We start from the raw sequence: 25,376 nt of genomic DNA on the forward strand, positions 1-25,376 counted from the left end.
TTAAGACCCCAGCAGAAGAGCAAAGATAAGATCCCAGCAGGACGGAAAAGCCCAGGAGTTGTTCTTTCGATTTCACTAGCCCAAACTGGAGAAATCCATATAATGAAGAAATAGGCTGGTTGGAATTTAGATCCATGGTTTTACAGTATCGTGTATTCAACTGAAAAAGGTGGTGCTGGTCATGTAGTGTAATTTGATTTATTAATTAATTGTTTATGAATCAATTTATGCATGAATTGATTCTGTATCTCTGAAGTATATACACAAGTGTATGAACAGTATGTTGTGGTCTTGTCCTTGCTATGTGCCTATTGCAATTTCCACAAGGCATTTTTGAAACTTGAGCTTATTGTTAGCAATCAAATTGTCCTTTCTGTATGGCTTTTAAGGTTTTTTTAAAATGAATTTATTCATGTCATGTTGATGTAACATTTCAGATGTATATATACAGTGTAGAAACAGTTTGTTATATACAGGATCACACATTATTATTTCTGGATGCATAGGTGTTATATAGTGCATTAAGGGAATAGTTCAACTAATTTATTTCTGATTGGTATATTCAGTGTGTAAACCTGTGTTCTGTTGTATAGTTATGGCAATGGTGCTATGAGCGTAAATGTGAGTAGCTAATTTTATGAGGTTGTAAGTCAACATCATAAACACTGAACAAGATGCTAACCATTGTGTTGCCCATGTTGCCCTTGTACCTCACCTGCATAATGGTCTATTGATATTGATTATTTATTTTTCCTGGAACTTGAGAGCAGAAAGGAAGCCTCTGACATTCTGTCATCAGCCAGGGAAACTAGTGCCACTGGGGGCTACACAATGCTTCTGCCTCTAACCAATCATATCAAGCCAAGGGGAAGACCAGGGTGGGCAACTATCAAGGGACTGGGTTCATGTTTCACTCTGGACCCTCTGCTGGAGCTACAATCCCATTCCTGACATGACCAGTTTCAATTTTTACTGCTTTTTGGAAGGTTTCAGAGATTGAGAGCACTGAGGTGCCTTCAGGAACATGGGGACAAAAGCCGTGGTATTTGGTAGTGGTTTCCTTTTATTTATTTTTTTAACCAAAATCACAGCACTGTTGTGAAGTTCAAAAAATAGCCAAAAATGTGGGGGGAGACCTTTGGGAAGCATGAGGGCTGCAGTTTCCCCATTTCGGGGAGTCCAGCCTTGTGCATCCTTCTGGCAGAGAAGAGGAAGCTGGATGGCACTCACTACACCCCCCCCCACCTTTGCTCAAAAGAGCACCTAGAACTGCAGAAGGGGGGGAAAGGCTCTGGGCCAAAGGCCCAAGAGCCACTAGCTGGTATTCAAGCAAGACCACCAACCAGGGAAAACAAGCCCAGGCAGAATGGTGTTCAGATGCCTGCTACTTATGGCATAACATCATGTTCAAGGATCTGATTTCTATCATTTTCCTTTTCTGTCCCCTCCTTTTCCCTTTCTTGCTTCTGTTTTCCTGTTGATATATCCTGGCTGACAAGACAGTAGAGTGCCTTAATAGGTGCCTTGGCATTGCATGAAGTGATTACTCCCACTGTACCTTTGGCTGAATGAGAGTTTCCACTCTGCATGAAGTAAATGGATATGAACTAGTCTGGGCTAGACCCTGCAGACTCTTCTGGGAATCCTGAAGGGGGAAGCAAAGGTGAACTCATCTTTGATCTTGATCTCTCTCTGTATTGTATTGATCCTAGAAAATTCCGATCCAAGAATGCAAGAAAAGGTCTGCAGATGGAGGATTGAGTTGTTCATGGTGGAAGTTCCTGAATGACAAGACTGCTCAGCCACACACACTGTTACAGTTCCCAATGGTCAAGGTAACTGAGGCCTCCCTAGACTCTCTAGAGCAAGGTGGGAGGCTCGGGAGAAAGACCAGTGCTTGGGAAAGAGAGCCTGCTGCCTTGGCTCCGATTCCTTAAGAATAAGCTGACTTGTAGATGTTCAGCCACATACAAATGGGGAAGATGAATCAACTGTCATCATAATGGCATAATAATTAGAGTAGGTGACTGAGTTTCCAGGAAGAAAAAAAAGAAAGCTGGCTCTTCCAGAAGAACTTGGCCAGCACCATAGTCTATTCAGAGTCATTCTATGAGTACCTCTTAATTCAGGTGCTTTCTGATCTGGGTAAAGGATCACATTGAAAACAGGCATGACAGCTTCAGAATCCAGTTTTTTAAAAACCAAGCACAGCCACATCATCCCATAACTCTAAGATGTGATGTACTATGGAACTTTTTCTTGAGTTTTCTTCAGACCTGATGATACTACTGCAATTATGTGTAATGTAATTTCTTGCTATACTGTATTATTCATTGTTTGCACCCACAGCATTGAAAGATGCAAGATGAAGACTCAACAAATGCAAATGAGAAATCTCCCTGGGTCAGGGGTTTCCCAGGAGACAATGAGCACTAACCAACCAGACACTAATCCTCTTTTGCATACCCTTCTACCCTGAGGCCTGCCATTAGCAACAGAACAATACACATGCAAATCACTTCTGCCTTCCCAGGTTCACACACACACACACACACACACACACACACACACACCCTTCCTTTCCAGGCAAGCATTCTCTGAAGATGCCAGCCACAGATGCTAGTGAAATGTCAAGAATAAACTCTTCTAGAACATGGCCATATAGCCCCAAAAACCTACAAAAACTATCTATGCCACATTTCCATTATGGTTGCTTATTCAGTGTTATCTTTGCAGAACCTTAGGCTAATAGTGAATCTTTGTAAAGCTTAATAGAGGAAAACTCTTTAATGACACTCTGCTTGCATACCATGCCCATACCAGAATGTATTCAAGTATCTCCTAATGCCAAAAGATGCAATTCTGTTTTGTCATGTGTAGGCCACTGTTCGAGCCATGGACACTATAACTGCTTTCCTGCTGAAAGAATCTAATAGAAAAATGAATGTAGCAAAATTTACATTGGCAGGCATTTCCAAGGTATGCACTGTGGGCCCTTCCCTATTTATATCTTCATCCTTGTCCCTTCTTCTGGGCATGGTATGGTCCAACCCCCACCTGGGAAACACACACCGGATTGCCCATCATCTCTTTATCTCTTTTTTGTAGCGTGGCTGGAGCTCTTGGCTCACAGCAGCAGTGGACAACAGGGTGGTTTCATTTTTTCCATTCCTTGCTGATCTTTTGAATATGAGTGAGGTGAGTTTTCCTTCCCTTTTGCTCCATAACTGGAAAATCAGTAGCCATAAGTATGTTTCCTTGCCATAATGATTCTGTGGCCAAAGAAAGGCTGTCACATACTGCTGGGAGTCCAAAAAATGACAACAATCCATATGGATCAGCTCTGCTACAGAGTTGTAGTTGTGTGCCTTCAAGTCATATCTGACATATGGTGACCCTAAGGTGAATGTATCCCGCGGTTTTCTTGGCAAGATTTATTCAAAGGAGGTTTGCCTTTCCTTTCTCTGAGGCTAAGAGAGTATGACTTGCCAAAGGTCATGCAGTGGGTTTCTGTGCTTGAGCAGAGATTTGAACTTTTGTTACTCAAACTTCTAGTCCAATACTCAAACCACTACACCATACTGGCTTTCCTGCTACAGACCACCACTGTAAAATTGATTTGTCTGAATCTCAAGACTGTATCTTTTTATTTAAACCAGTATGTGTCTTAAGATCCACAGGGGAGGGCTTTCTCTCAGTCCCATCACCTTTGCAGGCACGGTTATTGAGGACTTGAGAGAGAACCTTCTCTGTGGCTGCTCCCAGACTGGGGAACTTCATTACTCGAAGTGTCCGGTTGGCCCACTCCTCACTCTCTTTCCATCATCAGGCGAAGACATTTTTATTTAAGGAGACATTTGGCGACAGCAGATATAGCTTTTAATCAAGAGTGGGTGTAGTGTTTTTTATTTCGTGATGTTTTAAATGCCTTTCAGTGCTGTTTTAACTTGGGTTTTTAAATTAGTTTAATTGTATTTTTATATTAAGAGTTTTAAAGTTGTATTCCTTTCATGTCTTTTAAAGATTGTAAGCCTAAGGGCAGGGAACTGTGTACTATATATACTCATGAATAAGTCTAGAAATTTAAGTCAAAAAATTGACCCAAAAATGCTGAGTTGACTTATCCACAGGTCAGTGTGAGTACTCTGTTTTAACTCTTCCCCTTCTCTGAGTTGAGTGGCAAAAGGTAAGAGCTTATTCTATCCTGGGAGCACCCAAAAGAAGCACCAACCCCCCTCTACTCTTTCTATCGTGATGCCAGTTCTAGACTTTTTGAATTCTTGGGCAGAAAAATGGCAGTAGTGGCACCTCTTTGGTACTTCCCCTCAAAGGGGTGCTGAGAGGAATCGGGCTGAGAAGGATCTGAATAACACATTTCTGTATGAAGACAGTAAATTTTATCCTTTACATTGTTTGCTATATGCCCCTAAGTTTTATCCTCAATTTATCCATGAGTCCTATCAAAATCCATGTATTGGTCAACTTATAGTCGAGTATATACAGTAATTAACAATTTGTAAGCCGCTCTGGCAGAAGAGTGGGGTACAAAAACTCTGAATGAATGAATGTATTGTGTTTTTAAGATTTTGTGTGGCACCTTGAGTCTCAATGAGAACAGTGGCATACTAAATAAATCAATAACAAAGCAAATCATGGCAGGCAAGTTGTATATGCTACTCCTGACAGCAGCAGGTTCACATTTTCCCATCAGCTCATCCTTAGGTCAGGGGTTAGAATCCTGTGTTATTGAACTGCAGCTTCCTGCATTCCTCACCATTGGCTCTGTTGGCTGAGGTTGCTGGTAGTTGCCATTTAAAAACGTCTAGAAGGCTGCATGATTCCCATTCCTCTTTTATGGTGGCTTTGGAAATTCCTGGAAAAGAAATGCAGAATAATACAGTGTGGACAGAGAGAAGACAAGAAGAATGTGATTTGCTACAAATGTAGATGTTTGACATTTCAGTGATGTGTTATTGTAATAAAATACATAAATATTCTGGCTTACTGACTGAAAGATAAGGAGGTGCCGATCAAATTCAACCCCATCCCCAAACTGTACAACTAGGACTACACTGAAGTTTACTATGGCACAGTTGCCGTGTGATATTGAGAGCCTGAATCTTGACACTTTATAATAATAATATCATTATAATAATATTGTTTACCAACTTCTCCCCATGGATCGAGTTAGTGAACAGCAACAAACCAATTGATGCATCATCAGTAAAAAACATATCAGTTAAAAAAACACATCAATTTAAAAGAACAAACAAGACATATACATACAAATTCATCATTTACAATTTACAGTTTAAAAATCATTTGGATAGGCCTGCTGGAAGAGACTGGTTTTTAACACTATTTTAAATTCAGATAGTGTATTTAGTTGTCAAATCTCTTCCACAATCTAAGGGCAGCTGAAGAAAAAATCCTCTCACTGACAGTTGCCAATCTAGTCCTGACTGACTGGATCAAATATCCCCTTGAGGATCTGAGTGTATGGTGTGGATTACTGTATATGGGAGGAGGAGATTCTGTAGGTAACCTGGACCCAAACCATATAGGGCTTTAAAAGTAATAACCAACACTTTGTACCTTGTCTGAAAACTAATTGGCAGCGTATAAGGGCTATGTTATGAGTATACCTATTCTCCATACTATATTATTACAGATTATTAAAGTGTAAAACTTAAGTTCCCCATGTCCTCATATGTTGCAAACCACCCATTTTTTTGGCTTTGGGCAGAATTTGCATCACCAATACCGATCATATTGTGGATGGACCTTTTTACTGAAGCCTTTACGTAATACAAACATAACTCAACAGTTGGATGAACCCCGGTTCAAGGAAATGGCGTCACATATTGATCCTCTAGGTGAGTAGTTCTTATATGGTTAGATTTCTGGGGGGAAAGGCAAGGAAAAAAGACAAACTGGTGAAATTAGCAAACCCAAGCAGAAATTACTGAGTTACAGTGGGCATTTGCAAGAGGATGTCACAATGTAAGGAAATAGAAAAATTCAATCATGCAAATCAAGGAAATCAATTCACTTTTATTTTTCCATTTGCTTTCATGAACTTCTTCTATGGTTCCTGTACACAGCATCCTTTTTATTGGCTATATTAAGAATGCATGTAACCCTCTAGGATGGGGATTCAACTAATGGGCACACACTTCCACTCTTAATGCCTAGTGGCTCCTTCATTCGTAGATTACACTGCCCTAAAGAACCTAACCATACTGGCAATGTTGCAGAAGAGCGATGGAACAGAGGTGAAAGAAAGCATATGCATGTACCTGTATTGCACCACTGTACAGAAATATAAATTCTGGGGGAAAAATGTTTGCAATAGATAACAAAGCAGAGTGTCTGTGTGAGGGAAGCTGAGACATAGGAAAATAATGGCAAACCTACTAAATGAGACACATGTTTAGTCCAACATTCTCTTTGCATGCAATTGCCAACCCATTGCCTCTGAACCACAATTTTTCATTGTTATTTCCCAGTAAGTACGAAAGAAGCCATGCTGCCTCTAATAGGAGTATGATGGGTAGCATCTTATCCATCATGACCAGTACCTACTGTTAATCTGATCCAATAACCTTTAAAAAATCTAAGTTGGCAACCATCACAACATCTGTTGGCAGTGAATTCTGCAGTTTAACTATGTGTTGTGTGAAAACGGTAATTCTTTTTTATCTGCTCTGAGTTTCCCAGGATTAGCTTCAGTGCCATTACCCTAGGTTTTCATATTATGAGACACGTTGACATGAGGTTTACTTCAGTCTAGATTCACATATTACCCTTTAGGTTTCCCCAGTTGCTGTTGTTTTTCCACAAGATATGCTACCAGAGTTGAACTCATGCATGGGGATATATTTGTTGTCTTGGGCCAGTTGCACACCACATGGAATATATAAACCTCTTCAAAGAATGTATTTTTCTTCATCCCATGCTGCTGCTTCTCTCTCTCTTGATATCCTCATAACTTGAGAACTGTATATATGTTCAATTACAGTTTGTTGTTGTTGTTAACCACCCTCAAGTTGATCTTGACACATGGCAACCCTGTGGATGAGACATCTCCAAGACTCCCTTGTCCTCTACTGTGCTGCTTAGTTCCTGCAAAATCATACTGTGTCCTCTTAACAAAGTCCATCCATCTAGCATGCAGCCTTCCTCTCTTTCTACTTCCCTCCACGTTTCCTAGCATTACAGTGGTACCCCGGGATACGAAATACCCACGTTACGAAATTTCCGGGATACGAAAAAATCCCATAGGAAATAACTGTTCCGGGTTACGAAGGTTATTTCGGGTTACGAAGAAAATTTTGGTGCTTTTCGGCGCTATTTCACACGAAATCGCGGCTTTTCCCCATTAGCGCCTATGGGTTTTCGGCTTGCGAAGGCTTTTCGGGTTACGAAAGCGGCGGCGGAACGAATTAATTTCGTAACCCGAGGTACCCCTGTATTGTTTTTCCAATGAGTCGTGACTTTGCATGATGTGACTGAAATACAACAATCTCTTGGCTTCCAGGGAGATTTCTGGCTAGGACTGATTTTTTTAAAAACCTATTATAGTAACACTTCATTTTTTTATACCAGAATACAATGGACGATACAGTAAGCAGGCCAAGTACATAAGTGTTGCAGCAGGAGATGAAATTTTCCAGCCTGATGATTCCCACTATTATTTTTCTGAACTGACAGGAGAGAAACTTTTCCGGTGAGTTCCTGTCTCAGAATGTCCAGAAGCTCTCCCTTGCAGAGGAAATGCAGACACAGAGTCTGTGTGGTGACACTGTAGACAGTGTTATTTACAGATCCAATTATATGGTGTAAGGTGAAAATAACTGTGATATAATGAAGTTATGCAAAGAGATAACTCAGTCAGGGTCCAAGCCCAACTAAGCTCCTGTCACTAGTCCCAGCTTCTGCTAACCTAGCAGTTTGAAAGCATGCAAATGCAAGTAGATAAATGGGTAGCACTGGGAAGGTTTAACATTTTGCACTTTAGCAATTCTAATGATACATGTATTCAGCAGCATACCATAACAGTGCGTCAGCTGTCAGTTTGTTGCACCATATTTTTAAAAAATGTATTGCACCTTTGCTAACTCCTTTACCCCACTGAAAAATGAGCAGTATTAAAGAATGAATAAAATGTCCAAACTCAAGGTCACAAAACTCAGACCCTGGAACAAAAAAGCCAGTAAAGGTTTCTAAAAGGGTAACAATACCCCACTAAGAATTATATAAATGTGAAAAAATCAAAACATAAAAAGATATAAAACACTAGAGGCCAGACGCATTTCGACAACTGTCTTCCTCAGTGGCCTGCAATTATTTAAAATATAATATATCTATTAAACACAATGTGTCTGCGCTCAACTCAGAAGCAACAATCTTTTCAGTGGGGTATTTATACCCTTTTAGAAATTTTACTGGCTTCTCTATTTGAGGGTTTAATTTATCCCTTATTTCTTCACAGTTGTGGGTTACATTTTATTCGGATATATTTTACATCCATAAATATTTTCTTTGGTAGAACCCTTCAGTTTGGTTTTGTGTCCTTTCTAATGGTTCATTTTTCTTCATGATGCAGCCAAAGTACAACAGCCTCAGTTTTGTCAGCTTGGCTTTCAGAGAGAGTTTGGGCTTGAACTGTTCAAGGACCCATTTGTTTATCTTTTTGGCTGTCCATGGTATCCTCAGCACTCTTGTTCAGCACCAATCTCAAATTAGTTAATTTTTTTCCCATCTGCTTTTTCCACCATCCACACCCATACATGGTGATGGGGAATACAGTGGCTTGGACAATTCTAACTTTAGTGCTCAGTTGTATAACTTCACACTTTTGGATCTTATCTAGTTCTTTCATTGTTGCCCTTCCAATTCCTAGTCTTCTTATTATTTCTTGACTGCAATTTCCATTCTGATTAATATCACAAGTTATTAGAACTCGTTAACTATTTTAGGCCTCATTCCCACTACCTTTTAAACCAGATCATGAATCGAGATGAATCATTTCAAACGACTCTGGTTCCCACTTATTCCAAATCGCTGAAGCGATTCCGAGAGGGGAGTCGTGTGCTAGACCCATTTAACCCATGTCTTTTTGACACTGATTTTTTTCAGCTTCTTTTTTTGATAAATCGAATCTGTGCAAGTGTAAACCACATGGAGATCAGAATTTATTCAAATTTCCCCTTTGGCTGGCTGGAACCAAATCATTTTGAATTGATTCATTTGTGAATGAGAACCACGTTGATTATTTTTGGAGAGGAAAATCCATTTGGTGCAAATGTAGTGGGAACCACGCTCCGCTATCTAACTAATCCATTGATTCTGATCGCACACTGATTTATCTGTAAGTGGGAATGAGACCTCAGTTTCCTCATTATCAAGGTGAAATTTATGTGGATCCTCCATGGTCATTATTGTTGTTTTCTTTATGTTCGGTAGTAAGCCTGCCTTTGTACTTTCTTGTTTGATCTTCCTTAGTAATTGTTCCAAGTCTATTATATTTTCTGCTAATATGTCACTTTAATTAAAACAGCAGAGGAGGCATTGTGAATACTTTGAAAGGCTTTGATACTGAAAGGTGAGGGTAGAATTGAGATAACCATCTCACTGCTGCTTTCCATCCTTCTCATCTGCTGCCTCAGGTGATCTCCTGTCTGATTTTGAGAATGTCTTGTTATTGCTTTGCAGGATCATTCCCAATATTGGTCACACTCACACACTTTTTCTAGGCCAAAGGGTAACTCTTCTGGATTCACTCAAAGCCTTTTATGTCAGCACCATGCAGAATCTGAGAAGGCCCCAAGTCTCCTGGAACAGGATGGAGGTGAGAGGAGCTAATTGCAACACTTCCCATCATTAATAATTACATGCTGAATGTCTGAAGTACCTGATACAAGGATTAATTAATGGAAACAAGGATAAAGTGTGGGCTATAGTCTAATTACTGCACCACACTAGTATAACTAAGGTGTAGCAACAAGAGATAATGGTCATAGAGATCCGTCAAGACGGATCTCTTCCAACAAGCCTTTCCAACTTAGTTACCTTCCCCAGATATAGAGATATTTGTCCCCTCATCTGTCTATTTTCCCCCGCCAATGTTTCTGCCTATTTTTTGGTTGTTCAATGTTTTTAATGTTTTAATATTATTACTGTTTAATTCTGTTTTAGTACTGGGAATGAGGGGGGGGTGGTAGGTCTAGGGTTTGATTTTTTAACTCTATTGTAATTTGTTGTATTTTATTGCTGTAACCCGCCCGGATTCTTCGTGATTGGGCGGGCTAGAAATAAATCTATTATTATTATTATTATTATTATTATTATTATTATTATTATTATTATTATTATTGAGGCAGCAGCCATAGATGATGGAAGGCATTGGAGAAATAAGCTTCTTGGAGCCAGGAGGTTTTTTTCTGTCTTCCCTCCTAATGCTGCACAGTCCTGGAAAAGCTGCAGCCACTGGCATATTGCTCTAACAGAATTCTAGCTGTAGTCATTTACCAAAAGCACCTGCTTGACCTCAGGATTTGGATCCCAATGTCAGAAATATTTGTGCTGGTAGGCTTTCTAGGGGTATTTACAAACAGGCCTTGGTAAATGTTGTTCTTTGAAAATAAATGATGAAAATGAACATGAAATTTAGTAGTTAAACATTTGCTCTTTCCCAGGGTTCAGATTTACTGGCAAATGTAAAATTCTGCATTTTCTAAGTTAATTGTTTTGGCAAAGATCAAAAATTGCAATTCTGGCATCCTAAAATCCTACCACTGAAAAATAATATTCACAAGTGCCTGATGTTTACAAAAACATAGGAAATGTGCCTTAATAATATGAGATTCATGTATATAATCATATCAAAAGAAACCAGATATTAGATGGAAGGAAGAACCTTTATGATAATCATCCTTCTGTCTCATCTCTCTTTCTAGACAAATAGTTCTGGCATCATTCATCTCTTCACAGATCAAGAGCCCTCCTCAACCAAGTGTTACTTTGCAAACACCTTTGGCTCTAAAAGGTAGGATTCTTTCAGGTATATCAGATTTTTAATGGTATACTCCAACAACATTCCTGTGTATCACCCCTCCTTTCTCATTTCCAGGCGAGATTTTCGGTTAGTTGTGGGTCCTGGTATACCTAACCCTGTACTATGGTGTCAGTGCAGGGTTGAAAAAGTGGTAAGTGGATCTCAGATTTAGATTATTGTATCTTCACAAAAGTGGAAGAAATCAAGAGTTTCCCCACATAAGCAGTTCCTAGATGATAGGCCAAGATTCAGTTTGACTACTGGCAAAGTGTAAATCTCTTGCCTTGTGATTGCATTGCTGGTCATGACACCAGTGGCTGTCTTTCCTTCCTCTGCTGTGCAACAGCACCCAGATAGTTCCCAGGCACAGCTGAACAGCTCTTATCTGGCACTGTTTGGCTGTGAGGATGTGCCCAGGCATCATCCAGGTGCTGCATCTGGGGAGGCAGTGCTGTCATCACTTCCAGTTTAGTGCACTTTTCCTTACGTAGTGTGGCACCCAGATGCAGTCACTGATTTGACACCTCCATGGCCAATCAATGGCTGTGGGTCAAGGGGAGGGCTGCACCCAGAAGTCATCCAGTTGCCCTGGCATTGCATAGGTGGGGTGACAATGTTGCTCAAGGAGGTAAAGCATAATTCCTTCTGCAATGCTTTTAAAAAGTACCTGTGCTGGTGTCAAAAAGCTGGGGGGAAACAGGATTCTCAGATATGAAAAAATTATCTTTAGGGGAAAATACTAAGAAGTGGGAATCTCAAAGCAGCCCAAAGGACTAAGCATGTTCTGTGGCCATGGAATGCTGATTACCAGTGGCCAAGGATGGGGTGGGGTAGATCGGGAGGAATGGAAAACTAAATAGAGTATGCTCAAAGAATACAGCATAGCCAATTTGCTGGCTGGGAAACTGAATAGGAGCACTCTCTATAACATTAGTATGAAATCCCACTGTAATACATATGTTTAAAATTCCTGCTTCCAGTCATGAGGTCCAGAATGTTTATTAGTATGAAATCCTACTGATTTCATACTAATAAACATTCTGGACCTCATGCTTAGAAGCAGTCCAGTTAACAATGTACTTTACTTTGCAGATGCCAGGTGTTTATAAAGCAGAAGTGGACAAGCCATCAAAGGGATGGAGAGGATTCTTTATAGAGGTAATTATTAAGAAGAATCAACTAACAAAGTGTGCAAATAACATGACTGGAGAGAAAAGGCTTCCTACTACAGAAATCATGCTCAAATATGTAGAGGTGGTACTAGTGAAGTTACCTTTTTAGACTGTAATATTCAGGATCTCTCAGACAGCATGGCTGCTGGTCATGTTGGCTGGGTGATTTGAGAAGTTGTAGTCCAAAATAGTAACTTTTCCAAGCCCTGTGAAGAGGACAGTAAGAATGGCAACAGATGTTGAACATAGCTGGCATTCTCATCTTTGCTTCCCCTTCCTCACGTGCCCATTATACCGACAAGAACATCAGAAGAGGACTGAGATATATCAGTACTTACCTAGTCAGGGAAGGCATAAATAAGTCATGTTTGCACCAGTTTTTGCCCTGTATTTTCCATCTAAATTCTTCAGTTTATCTTTCAGCTGAATTTTTTCCTGTTTCCTTCAGAAAGACAATGAAGCAGTTAACTACATATAATCTGAAAGGAGCCATGTATATTATTAATTGGAAGCAAATAAAACAAACCTGCCAAGCAGCTGCTTAAGCTGGTATGAAGTGTCACACTGCTGGACACTGTGTGCGTGTCTGTATGTGGCTATGCGCATCTTCAAGTCACCTGTCAACTTATGGTGACCCCATGAATTTCATAGGATTTTCTTAGACAAGAAATCCTCAGATGTGTTTCTGCCAGTTCCTTCCTCAGAAACACAGTCTACAGTACCTGGTATTTCTTGGTGGTCTCCCATCCTAGTATTAACCAGGGCTGACCATGCTTAGCTTCCAAGTTCAAGTGGGATCCAGTGTGTTTTGGTTATTTAGGAAAATAATGCAGTTAGAAGCATAATATTTATTTCTTATATATGCAAGTAAATTAACACTTGGGGATATCCTCATGCTATACATGCAATTTATATTCCCATTCTTTGCAAAATGAAGTACTGATGAAATTGCAATTTATTTTCCAGGTCACTTTCCCAGGACCCGGGGACAATACTTTCGTGTTCACATCAGAGCTTCACATCATACCAGACACATTTCCATGCATGGAATGCAAGGGAGAACAGTGCTATGGTAAATTAGTCTGACACCTTCTGGGGATGCTGGAACTTCTGCTACTGACAACATGCCTGAAGCAAAAGCATGAGAGGAACTTAGGGGCCAAAAATGCAGGGGAGGCCGCTCTCTCCTTTCTCTTCCTTTTTACCAAATAAAACTTTCCCTGGAATTCTTGCGGTTTTGCAGTTTGACATTTTATTGCATTTTAGAAAGAAAAAGGAACATTTGCTCATTTTTCAGAAGCATGTTTATCCTGGCTTTTGGTCCTTGCCACAGTTTCCCAGGGAGATTTTGTTGTTGTGTGCCTTCAAGTCTTTTCCCACTTATGGTGACCCTATCACAGAGTTTTCTGGGGCTGAGAGTATGTGATCATCCAGTGGGTTTCCATGGCCAAGCGGGGATTTGAACGCTGGTCTCCAGAGTCATAGTCCAGGACTCAAACCACTACACCATTCTGGTTCTTTAAAAAGATTATCCCCACAAAAGTTAAAAGAATGCTACAAAAATCACCAATTCAGAGAACAATTACAGAGTATGACACTGAGTACCTTTTTGGTAAAAAAAATAGGATAGAAACAAAATTGTATCTGGCAATCAGAAAGGTTTTGGAAGTGTAAGTGATATGGGTGCAATTCTCTGCAGGCTGCTCTCAGCCTGAAATTCTACAACCTCAGAGCTGACCCTGGAAAGCTGCCTCTGTCTGATGCCCACCTGGCTCACCTCTGATGATGGGACCAGTGGCCATGCTGGCTGGGTAGATTCTTTAAGCTGTAATTTTAAAAAATTAAATCCTAAAGCTCAGGGGGAGGGGCAAGTGGGAGCAAAAAGAGATATTATTTTTTTTAAATCCTTAATGAAGGTGGGAGGGCACACTGCCCTTTGACAGTCATAAGGATATGAAAGCACTAAGAATCATTCAGTGGAAGCCCCATCTTGTGAATCCTTGCATCTTTCCAATCATCTTATGTCATGATAAACCTTCTGAAATGTGAGCATGAAGGAGCCAAATCCTGATTCTCTGAATTAGCATTTGTTGCATGATGATGAAATTAGAAAATTGAGAGCAGGGCAGGATGTCATTAAGCTACCTTGTGTTTTCCTAGTTTCTTCTTGCCATCCAAATGCCTTTTTTCATTAATCAGATGTAATGCCTGGAAGCAGATAGCTTGCTTACATATATGGTGGGCTCATGCCACCTGTTTGAAATATCTATGTTCCACTGCCCAGCCAGATTCTCCCTCATTTCCTTGTTAGCATCTTGTAAATTTTTCTTCATCTTTACAATGGGAATATCAATGGAATCTTCTCCTTTGCAGCAAGAACATTGTTTGATCCAAATTTCCTTAGACTTTATAGGCATGTAGTAGCAACGTAGGGATTCCAAGTTGCTCAGAAATCTAACGCTGATGTTAAGGAGAATACCTGATCCTACGATTAACTTTTTCCCACTTTTGCAACAAAATTTCCTCAGCAATCAGATTTTCAAATAAGTAATTTACTTTCTAATGGCCAAATACAAATCAAAATATACTACACACTTGAGGAAAATCACATGCTATGGCAAATGTACATCTTTTACCACTCAAGGCAACATTGCTACTGCTACCTTGTTGCAGAGATTTTGGCCAGCTGTTTAATGGCAGCCAATGGTGTCAGGCGCAGTTTTGCTCTTGATTCATATGGACACTAATTGGCTGTGGGGATGCACTGGAAAGATTCCCTCATACCACTACCTGGCTTGCCAACTTTACCCTCCCAGACTTCCATGAGATATACATGCATATACGCTGGCAGAACATTGTATTCCACCAACTCCACATAGGATCTCACGTATTACTTGATTGTCCAGTTATTTGGTTAGGATCATGCTGCTAATCATGGAAGCTGATTTGAGCATGGCATCATCCAGAAGATTTGTCATCATCTCAGCTCTCATCCATTCATCTCTTTCTCTCTCATCTCTCAGCTTCTCAGTTGTAGGGAAGCTACTGTAAGTGAGGGTTACTCAATATGGCCTTCTCTTTATCAATATTGAGAGGAGTATACTACTTGCATGCTAAGTAGTTTCAGTTGGTGTTTCCTGTTGCAGCACATTACAGAAGGTATTACATGAAGACTTGTCATATTATGAATGTGAGCTGGATTCCGCAAAACAAATGCATTTTTAAAGAACAAACTACCTTGTTCATTATTCCTCTTCTGAGGATGTATGCAGCATTCCTGATTGCATCTGCTCCATCAGAAAGGTGAGAGAATGCCACTTCCCAGCCACAATGATTTGTTAGGAAAAAAATTTGCATTTCTGATGAAACTGGAAATGAGGCCTCACAAGGTGTCACTATATATTACATTATTCATTAAAAGCTGCTCAGAAGAAAAACTGTGCACGTCTTCCCCACCTCTGATCCAGACTGGAAGTACCTATTGGGCTGGGGTCCCTATTGTTGACTTTTGTTCAAAATAAGAGTGTCCAGTTTAAACACACTTTTTTTAAAATGTGAATAATGTAATGGATAGTGTGCCCTTGAGTTACTTTTTTCTAGGTTTTAAGGGTAGTCCCTTTAGGATCAAGAGCGAACTGCATTTATGAGATTTACAAGCAGATCTCTTCCCATTACCAGTTGTTGTTTACCACACTATCAAAAACAAAACAAAAACAAAAATTATAGTCTTTCTTTACCAATCCTACACAACAAATAATATTTTCAAGGTAGTTTAGAATGGGATAGTTAATGCTTGGATCAGTGGAAAGGCTTAGAAAATTTACTTTCTAAGTCACACTGGCTGGGGGATACTGGCAATTGTTTGGGGAGTGGGGGGGGGGGCAAGGATAACTTTTCCAAGCTCTGGTCAGTGGCCTGTTTGAGTTTGATTTTGAGTCACCAACCTTCACTGTAAGTTGACCATATACAGAAATGTAAGTTTTGGGAAATCTGTGATCTAGTTTAATCCTTTGATTGTTTGTGGAACTTTCTGGGTCATAAATCATGTCTCAGTGCTTTACCATTGTTGAAATAACATATTTCATGTGCCTTCAAGTTGCTTGTTGACTCCTGGCTACCCCATGAATTTTTCAAAGGGTTTTGTTATGCAAGGAATACTCAGAGGTGGTTTTGCCAGTTTTGTCCCCTGTAATATAGCCTACTGCAGTTCAAAACCTAAAATGACTGGTTACATGTCAAATCTGGAGACATGTCAGAATGGCAAAGCGACATTATGAATAAAGCATAAATAGATAAAACAGGAGATACCAAACCGAGGAGGCATGAAGACAGACACCTACTAAGAGTATGACTAACAACTTTTCCAACTAGGGTGGTAGTCTGTCTGTCATCTAAGAAATATTAGTTTCAAAACAACCTGTCCACAGTTACATATAGGGGCAAAACAAACCACCTCAAAAAGGTGGGCTGGAAGCACCTGTTTCACCTCCGGAGGGACGCCGCAGAAGCCAAGACATGCGGTGTCAAAAGAAGTTGTGAAAATCAGGTTCTTTTTATGGCACCTGTCTGATGTCAAGAGTGCACCATTGGCACACTGGTGACATAAGAAACACGTAACATTGTCGGTATGCTGCGCGTCCCTTATGTCATCATGGCAGCGCCCATGTGGGCGGGACACCACCATGATACCACTGCCTATACAGACTCAGGTTCTGGAGCATTCAGTTGCCATAGTTACCAATATGAAGCTATAGTACTAGTATGTGATCACTTTGAGGAGGTTGACTCAATGGTAAGTGTTTAATTGTTGCATGAGATATTTTTTAAAATAAAGATACATGCACAAAATACATTAATGATGAAGTATTGAAGGTGGATTTCCCCTAAATGGCCTAAAATAGTTGCATAGGTTTGCCTTTATTTGTAGTCACCTCCATAATGACAAAACAAAAACAACACCAAAAAAAACCCTTTACCCAAAAACTGAGAGTGGAGTGGGGCATGTATGAATGAGTATGTGTGTGTTCTAGTCTGTTCCTGATCATTCCTTTTATTGGCCATTGATGACAGTTATCAGGAGTATTATATTTTTATGCAATTGGAACCTCATAAGCAATGTTGCACTACCAGTTGGATCCAAAATTTGGCTAATATGCCAGTAAATGTGCTGTTTACTAGCAAGGTTGATGACAGAGTCACTTCTACATGGAAGCTGTTTCATTATCTGAAGATTACTTTTTAGCCCAGTTCCTATATGCTGTATCAACTGTTTCAGAAAACACACAAAAATAACACCATGGACATCTTTAGAACTGTCATCAGAAAGGCTGGCCATATTCAAGCCTCCTAAATGCTAATATACTAATCTGCATATTATCCAAATTGTTCTGTTTTTCAAATCAAGCTCATTAATTTTTGCATTGTTCTATCACAGAATGGGCAACTGTTGCAGAACTGAGGGCCAATTTTCTGATGCTGTAACCTTTTGAAGGTGGCACAGAGTATCAAAAATGGCATTCCTTTGAGGCTGAGAGCTTGACATTTGCCCAATGTTATCTAGTGGGTTCCCTGGGCATCAGTGTCATAGTCCAACACTCAAACCTCTACACCACACTGGCTGTGCAAAGCATTAATTGTATAAAGAGATGAAACGTGGCATTTTTTAAATTCACTAACAAGAAGGCACCTGTTTGAATAATGACTCTGCCCAAACTCATTGGATGGCTTTAGGCAAACTACTAGTCTCAGTTGCCACCCATGCTAAAGCTGCAATATGCAGACAAAAATACAGGCTCATCTGTTGCAAGATTCATTGCCATAAATAATTAAACAATAGGGAAACACTAAATTCAAATGTGGGTGTATATGATGACATTCAAACTACTCTCAGGATGCATATGCATCTGGGAAATACCCAATTCTTTTTTTCCTGGCTGCCAAGTGTTATTGGGAGGAAGGAGGCTCTGTTGAGCAGAAGAGTGGTAGGGCACAGAGATGCTCAGTGCTTTCAATGGTGGCTGCTTTGCCCCTCTACTTCTGGGGAGAAGAAATGGAAGTAGTGGACTGGAGACGGGTTAAACATTTTTCTGCTGCTTTTCCACACTCAGTTGCTTTTTCCTCATGTTGCTTTGCAACAAGAAATCTGGTCACTGGACTTTTTGATATGTACCCTTTCGCATGAAAAATATGTCTGAAGCGTTAAGATGTAAATTAAAACCTAGGAAAATTCTATTATAAGTACGCCAGGTCTAGTAAAGTAACTCTCAACGCACACAGTGTATCCCTTATCATTTTTCCATCCTTTCCTTGTGCTTATGGACCTTCAGAGAGGTAGCCATGCTTGTCCATTGCACGAGTTCTGCAGCACCGCAAAAATTAAAAATTTATTACAGCATGAACTTTCATGGGTCACAGTCCACTTCATCAGATGCCTGGAGTCCAGAAAAATGCTACCATAAATTTATCAGACTTTAAGGAACCACAAGACTTTCACCATGTTTCTCCTGGCTGTACAACTCTGCTGTTGCTGAAGTTGCACTTTTATCTTTGATTATAATACTAGTGTTGAGAAATACTATCAGAACTATGCAAACATAACATCTAGCCACTTTCAGACTATTTGTTTAGCTTCTTTGTACACTATGTTCTGTGTCTGAGGATTACAGTCAAAGGGGACATTAATGAGGGTGTAAGGGCATAAGGTATACAAAAAGATGTGGTTATGTGTAAAGAAAGGACTGGTATGAAAGCTAATATTAGAGTGTAATTCCCGGAACAACCCACACTGTTTTAAGTGTGTGCATGTGTGTGTGCAAAATATAGCCTACCGTACCTGGTCTTCATTGGCAGTCTCCCATCCAAAATAAATTATGTAAATTAAATTGAGAAAGAGAACCCAAGAATGTGCCCATATTTAGCTCATATTTTTCCATATCCAGGTTACTGATCCAAGTACTGTACTTATTTTGTATATTTCCTTCTGATACTGAACTTGGGTGACCCTGTGACTATCAATTTGACAGTGAAAGATGGTCAGCCACAGACAAAGATTTCTGTGTGGTTGTGGAAATGTTCAAGCATGCAGAAATTTTCACATGAAGGTGTCAATGAGAAGCAAAAAGAAGTGTGACACTGGCAACTGGTCAGGTAGCTTGGAGATAGGGGCATGCACATCAACAGGCTAAGTTCCTCTTCATTTGCTATGAACAGGGAGATGGATTAGGAGGGAAGAAAGGAGGAGGGGAACCTTTTTTTTTAATTTCCTACTTTCCAGTGCACACGTATGTGTGTTTATACATACCCAAAAATATGAGTCCCAGAAAAATTGTGTCCCATAAATGGCATCCATAGTTTTCCCACTGGGAAATCAAACCCCCCCCCCCCATGTGTTATGAATGGGAACTGAAGATGAGTAACATCCAGACAACATAAATCTGAAAACCACCATTATATCAAGGTGGAGGAGGACTGACAAGAAGAATCAACCCTCACCCCAGCAAAGATTTCCCATCCCTCCCAATGCTGCATGTGGTGCAGCAAAATGGGTTGTAGGAGGAAAAAATCCCTATGGACCAACAAGGAACAGAGTGTTCTGCAATGCTGCAGTGAATGAAACTTGAGGTGGGTGGGATATCTTTGGGCCGAGACAGACCACCCAAAAATGGCGGTCTGCAGGTGCTCGTTTTAACTCTGGAGGGACACCACAGCCGCTAAACCACACAATGTCCCTCAGGAGTAAAAAGAACTTGGTTCTTCCGGGTTCTTTTTGCGGTGCCCAGGTTATGTTGTGAGTGCACCACTGGTGCACTCGTGATGTAAGCGATGCGCAGCAATGTGCGGATACTGTGCCTCCCTTATATCAAGATGATGATGCCTGTGTGGATGGGACACCACCATTAGGCCACTGCCGCTACACACTAGGGTTCCGGACTATGTGGTTGCTGCGTGGTCAAGAATCTTAATATCGCCGCCGCCACGCCGCTTTTGGCCCATCTGTCTCGGGACTTAATGACCCCATTTTGTAGGGCCTGGATCTTCTCTAGGATAACTCTCCACTATGTTGGTGGCTGTGCTTTTCACAAGCTTGCATAAGGAGGCATTTGATATCTCTTTACACCAAAGGCTCCCAGGGGAACAGTGACTCCCACAGACAGTTGTATCCTCCATAGCCACTCCTTTCTTGCAATTCTGCCTGCTGCTATACTGCAGAATTACTGCAGTTTGATACTGCTATAACTCTCATAGCTTCATCCTATGGAATCCTGGGATTTGATATTTGTTGTTGTACCAAAGATCTCTGTTAGGGAAGGCTAAATATCTGACAAAATTACAAATCCCAGAATTCCATAGCATTGAGTGTCAATGCTGCATTAATTCCCTACAAAGGGAAACCTCAGCCTGCCTTCCTCTGAAACAGCTTCTGAGGCAAAGAGGATTTTCCTCCTTGTTTCCCTTCCCTCTCTGGAGCATGTCTGTGTATGCACTTGTGGAAATGACAGTTTGGAGCATGCCCAGGAAAGTTATTTCCAAGCTAGCAAGAGGAATTTGTCCTCATCCATCTTAAACCCAAAATTCATTGCTGGCCCACTTTCTTGCCCAAGTAATGTGTTTTTAACCCTTTGTTGTGCTCTCTGTGTGATAAGTATTAGCGAATTGGCTTGCTTTTCCGGGATGCCAGCACTTTAACCATTTTCGGAATGGAAGCACATAAGTCCTGTGTGATAAAGTCCATACTAACAAACGTGAGGGTGTTGTGTCCAAATCCTAAATCAACTAGAGGTGTAGTGGCAATCTGATTGCAAAGATGGATTTTACCCTTGGCTCCTGTTCAGTAAAATATCTCAACCTTTCTTACATGCATTACAGAACATGCCAAAATAAAAAAAGTTTAATCTCCAATTTAATTTCAATTGTGCAATGCTCTGCCTCATTCACTAAATTTTATAGCTATCTGTGGTTTCTAGATGACAGTCTTTTATTTGTAACCTTCCCAGCTTTTCTCACTTTTTCACCATTTTTTCTTACCTAACCTGCCCTCTCTATTGAGAAGATGGAAATGCTGCATAACAATTTTAAAATTACTTGCCACAGAACCTGCCTGGATGGAAGCATGCCAAGGGATTGTTCCTGGGAATGATTTTCACTAACCCAGCTCTCCACTCTTACCTAATAAAAAGTCTGCTCTGCATGAAGTTTGGGCAATTGGACAGGATGCTATTTTGACATTTTAGGCAACAGAAGGACTACTATTCATTCATGGGTGAGGAAACTCATAAAAAGGTGCTATGCAAACCTGAAGTAGCAACACCTGCAGAAATAACCATTGCACTTACGTATGTAGCATGGAGGAGTTACAGTACACTTCTGAAACTGCAGAAAGAGTGGATGCTTACAGTTTTGCTAGCCATCTGGGAGTTTATTACTCGTGGGACAATTTTATCATTCATAATAAAGAGCAGGGTATACAAATTAGTTCTTAAACTACCATATGTAAAGGCTATTGGAGAAAGGGCTAGGCAAAGAGCCAGACTGTTGGACAACTACACAGATAAGTATGGGTTAAGTCTAACATTCCCCTTCCCAAAGTAGATCCACTGAGATTTATGCTAGATGTGACTACTAGGGTGACTTTGGTGACCAGGGTTCAAGTCCCTGTTTGACCATGGAAACCCATTGGATAGCTTTGGGCAAGTCACTTTCTCACAGTCTGAGAGGAAGGCAATAGCAAATCCTTTCTGAACAAATCTTGCCAAGAAAGCCCTGTGACCCTGTTCACCTTATTGTTGCCATAAGTGGGAAAGAGACTTGATGGCACACTTTATTGTTGACATTATTATTGTCTTCACAGAGATCTACAATAGTAGATTGGGTAGTCTGTAATTTTGCAGTTTTGCATTTTATTGGCTTAATTTAGATACATCATGTGTATTCTGTAAAAGATGGGAAAGATATAACATGTCATACTTATCAATTCGCCACATATACACAACTTTAGATGTGACGCCACAAAAATTGCATAAGAACCATGTCCTTGTACCATTTAGACATGGCTTCTTGAAAAGTTGGCATTTTGGGCCATATGTTTGATCCTGATTCATATGTTTTTCTGGCTTGTTGCATGACTCCCATTTCTTCTTCTGAAACTGGTGAACTTCATAAGTAAGGCTATCTGAAATGTTGAAGTTGTGGGCTATTTTCCCTGAACACAGGCATTTTGCCTGGAATAGGTAGATAGAAGTGATTCCTGAGCAATTTTTGTGACTTGGGCATCATTCTCATCTAGTCTTGTGTATCTGCTTAATTTGGTGTTCTTCGCTTCCTGAATAGTTGACATCTCTGTCAGTGCCACCAGGTGTAGGGGGGCAGACTGTTGCGGCCTCTGGAGATCCACTTGGGCTTTGGAGTTCCTCCAGCTGTGCTAAAGCATAAAGAGAAAGAACTGTCCCCTACCAGAAGCCTCCACTCCTGGAGAGGGCAGTGCCATGGCCTCCAGAGGGCTGTTTGGGCTCTGGAGTGCCTGCAGCTGTGCCGGAGCCCAAAGGGAAGTGGCAGTGCTATGACCTCAGAAGAATGTTTGGGCTCTGATGTGGCTGCAAGGCAAATGAGAAAGGGATACAACACTTTTTCTCGCTTGTTCACCAGCAGACATGCCAGTCCCACCAGGTGTACCAGCCTATCAGATGTACACCTCCCTCTGGGGTGTTGCTCAGTGCAGGCCACACTCCCTGTGTCCCACCTAGTGTTGCCACTGATCTCTAGCCATTTCCTCAATGTGTTGCCTGGAATAGGTACAAAAAGAGAATTTCTGTGGAATTTTTGTGGTGTGTGGCACCTCTCCCATGAGTCAACAGTGTGACGCAGCAGCTAAAAAGGCCAATGCAATTTTAGGCTGCATTAATAAAAGTATAGTGTCACTCTATTCTGCTCTGGTCAGGCCCCACCTGGAGTACTGCGTCCAGTTCTGGGCACCACAATTTAAAAAGGATGTGGAGAAACTGGAGCATGTCCAAACGAGAGCGACTAAAATGGTGAAGGGTTTGGAAGCTATGCCCTATGAGGAACGACTTAGGGAGCTTGGGATGTTTAGCCTGGAGAAGAGAAGGTTAAGAAGTGATATGATAGCCCTGTTTAAATATTTGAAGGGATGTCATATTGAGGAGGGAGCAAGCTTGTTTTCTGCTGCTCCAGGGACTAGGACCTGGAACAACGGATGCAAGCTACAGCAAAAGAGATTCCACCTCAACATTAAGAAGAACTTCCAGACAGTAAGGGCTGTCCGACAGTGGAACACACTCCCTCGGAGTGTAGTGGAATCTCCCTCCTTGGAGGTCTTTAAACTGAGGCTGGATGGCCATCTGTTGGGGATGCTTTGATTTGGATTTCCTGCATGGCAGAGGGTTGGACTGGATGGCCCTTGAGGTCTCTTCCAGCTCTATTATTCTATTATTCTGGGCTGTACTATACACCAAAGACAAGGAAATGTGGAGTTAGACCTTCCCAAATAATATAGTAAACTAGTAGGAAACTTTTACCTGGCAAACCTTTTGACACTAGAATAAATAAAGCTCTTTTCCCTCCAAGACTAGGGAGCTTGTCTTTTCTCCACTCTGTCTCTGCTTCCAGAACAGCTACTTACTTTATTTTAATGAAAATGAAAACCCAGGCCAGCTAATGATCCTAACTGGTACTATGTGTAAAAATAAATTATTATTATTATTATTATTATTATTATTATTATTATTATTATGTACAGTGTCTAGAATCTGTATTTAAACTGGAACACTACCATTATGATGCTTAAATATTACCACTCCCTTGTCAAACCTCCAAGGGACTTACCATTCTGCAGAGAAGAAAATTATAACTCACCTTGAGGACAAATGAAAAGAAGGCTCCATTCATACTGATCTTTTTGCGCTGGATGGAACTGGGCAGATTCGGTTCCCCCCCGCATCCCTCTGGAAGCAAGTGCCCACTACCTCAATCAGGGTATTTTAACCCTGAATGCCCTTGTAGCTCCTGCAGAGAAACCGGTTTAAAATGAAGGCGTCTTTGCTGTCAATCAAATTCAGTTCCGCTTTCATCATAGGTGACATTTCCTGCACCCATTGGGTAATCGGAAGTGTGTTTCCCCCCTCCTTTTAAAAAAAAAAGGCGAGAATGTGCGCAGATTCTGTTAAATTTAAAAACCTCCAGGTGTGTGTGTGTTGTGTGCATTTGGGTCACTACAGATTATGGCAACCCTAAAACGACCCCATCCTGGGGTTTTCTTGGCAAGATTGGTTCCGAAGAGATTTGCCATTGCCTTTCTCCTGAGGCTGAGAGAGTCTGACTTCCCCAAAGTCATGGGTCTCCGTAGCCTTCCAGCCTGCTGCCTGCCCTTCGCTTCCAACCCAATGCTACCTCCGAAGCTCTTCCCTCCCTCCCATGCATCCTCTTCCCATCACAATAATAATAATTATTCATCACCCCAGAATGCCATCTCTGCAACCTCTTGCTTTGCCACCCCAGAATGCCTCACATACACTAATAATAATAATAATAATAATAATAATAATAATAATAATAATTCCTCACCTTGGAATGTCATCTCTGCATCCTTTGCTTTCCCTCATTGCCCAGAATACACATATGTAGCAAAAACATTCTGTATCAATTTGCCAAATTGAAAGAGAAACATTTGTAACATTCACATTGTAGCATTCGCATATAAAATTTAGGAAAAAAGCCTTTTGCAAAGGGCATGCTGGGAGCAAGCAAATGAAAGGGAAAGTATCACAAGCAGACACACATTCTATCTATATATGTATCTACCTGTAGAACTATGCGCATAGACTGTCAAATATATAAAAATTAAAAAATAAAAAGAGAGCTGCCTAGTGCGAGAGGGAGGCTTGTTCCATTCTATGCCCTCCCTCTGAACAACCCTGAACTTGACCCTTTCTCAGGCACCCTGATTGCCCTTTGCTCACCCCAATCACCCTTTGCATCCTTCCTCTGGCTCCTGCCTCTTCCTCCTCCTTCTCCTCCTCCGATGAAGGGGAGGGAATGTTCTGCCCACTGCCCTTCCTCTGACCTAAACCCCTCCCCTGAACTTGCCCCGATCATGATCGGGGGCAAGTTCATATTCGCCGAATCCATTTTAA

General features: G+C 40.9%; 1 protein-coding gene across 1 annotated transcript in view; it reads left to right on the forward strand.

Moving 5' to 3' along the window:
- Positions 1 to 13,317, forward strand: part of LOC121922785 (autocrine proliferation repressor protein A-like) — a 22,884-nt gene extending 9,567 nt beyond the window's left edge. The window contains exons 4-13 of the mRNA XM_042452587.1: positions 1,713 to 1,835; positions 2,881 to 2,979; positions 3,109 to 3,198; positions 5,747 to 5,876; positions 7,609 to 7,729; positions 9,718 to 9,853; positions 10,962 to 11,050; positions 11,135 to 11,210; positions 12,152 to 12,217; positions 13,198 to 13,317. Of these exons, the coding sequence (XP_042308521.1) occupies positions 1,713 to 1,835; positions 2,881 to 2,979; positions 3,109 to 3,198; positions 5,747 to 5,876; positions 7,609 to 7,729; positions 9,718 to 9,853; positions 10,962 to 11,050; positions 11,135 to 11,210; positions 12,152 to 12,217; positions 13,198 to 13,317 (1,050 nt within the window). The remainder of the gene's footprint in view (positions 1 to 1,712; positions 1,836 to 2,880; positions 2,980 to 3,108; positions 3,199 to 5,746; positions 5,877 to 7,608; positions 7,730 to 9,717; positions 9,854 to 10,961; positions 11,051 to 11,134; positions 11,211 to 12,151; positions 12,218 to 13,197) is intronic.
- The last annotated feature ends 12,059 nt before the right edge of the window (positions 13,318 to 25,376 follow it).

Source organism: Sceloporus undulatus, chromosome 2 (genome assembly GCF_019175285.1).
Source record: "Sceloporus undulatus isolate JIND9_A2432 ecotype Alabama chromosome 2, SceUnd_v1.1, whole genome shotgun sequence".
In the NCBI taxonomy this organism is placed as follows: Eukaryota; Metazoa; Chordata; class Lepidosauria; order Squamata; family Phrynosomatidae; genus Sceloporus; species Sceloporus undulatus.